A 1,341-nucleotide genomic window follows, 5' to 3' on the forward strand; every position below is an offset into this window, starting at 1 on the left:
TCTCTGGCTTCCTGGCTTTTAAACCCCTTTCTCCTGATCTTCCCACTTGCTACTTCGGGTGTCCCTGAGTTGTCTCTCCTCACCTGTAAGCCTGGGGAAGCAGGTGGAAGCAGCTCCTAGACGGAACCAGCTCAAGAGCACAGCAATGGCTGCAGGGGTCCCCTGTGCGCTGGTCACCAGCTGCTCCTCTACCTTCACTGGGGACCATCTGGTCCAACATATCCTTGGAACAGAGGATCTTATTGCAGAAGCGACTTCCAATGATGCAGTGAGATTTTATCCCTGGACCATTGATAATAAATACTATTCAGTGGACATCAATCTATGCGTGGTGCCAAACAAATTTCTTGTCACTGCAGAGATTGCAGAGTCTGTCCAAGCATTTGTGGTTTACTTTGATAGCACACAAAAATCTGGTCTTGATAGTGTCTCCTCATGGCTGCCACTTGCAGAAGCATGGTTACCTGAGGTGATGATCTTAGTCTGTGGCAGAGTGTCTGAAAATGGTGTAAATTGACAAAAAGCTCAAGAATGGTGCATCAAACATGGCTTTGAATTGGTAGAACTTAGTCCTGAGGAGTTGCCGGAGGAGGATGATGACTTCCCAGAATCTACAGAAGTAAAGCAAATTATTCAAGCCTTGAATGCAAATGTCTGGTCCAATGTTGTGATGAAGAATGATAGGAACCAAGGCTTTAGCCTTCTCATCTCATTGGCTGGAGCAAACCATACCATTGAGTCAGCAGAGAACTGTCTCTCAGAGCAGCCCCATTTGCCAGCAGGAGATAGAACTGGAAAAAAAAAAAAAATCCTGTTGGTACTTTGTTATATTTCCTGAGGGATATATTCTCCTCTTTCATCATACCAGGGAAGTCCTCTTCCAATAAATCTTGGACAATTTTCTCACTGGTTTTGTTTTTCTCTTCCTGTTCTGGAATTCTGATTACATATAAGTTATTCCTTTTGATGGTATACCACATGAATGTTAGACTTTCTTCATTTTGTTTTGATCTTTTTTATGATTGATCCCTTTCCAATGAAGTATTTTTCTTCAATCTCATTAATTCTGTCTTCCATTGATTCAATTCTACTCCTTTGTCCTTTCAATGTGTTATCTATTTCTGAAAATTTAATATTAATCTTTTGGATTTCTATCTGTAGATTTTGTATCATTTCTAAATTTTCATTTGTCATTTTGTCCTTGTGTTTTCTTCAAAAATTGTTCTGGGGTTTTATCTGTGTTTTCCTTAATTTTGTCAGTGTTTTCCTTGATCTGTCTCTCAGTCTGTTGAAGGTACCTAAATATAATTCTTTTGAATTCCTTATCAGGGAGTTCCAATG

The 1,341-nt window shown here is 40.1% G+C and overlaps 1 protein-coding gene across 1 annotated transcript; it reads left to right on the forward strand.

Moving 5' to 3' along the window:
* The first annotated feature begins 145 nt into the window (after positions 1-145).
* On the forward strand, positions 146-838 carry LOC103198633 (alpha- and gamma-adaptin-binding protein p34-like). Its single transcript, XM_042781217.1, is given in 1 exon segment — positions 146-838. A coding segment is annotated over 1 exon segment (693 nt).
* The last annotated feature ends 503 nt before the right edge of the window (positions 839-1,341 follow it).

This window comes from Orycteropus afer, unplaced genomic scaffold, assembly GCF_000298275.1.
Source record: "Orycteropus afer afer isolate SDZICR_OR568_19922 unplaced genomic scaffold, OryAfe1.0 scaffold00098, whole genome shotgun sequence".
Lineage (NCBI taxonomy): Eukaryota > Metazoa > Chordata > Mammalia > Tubulidentata > Orycteropodidae > Orycteropus > Orycteropus afer.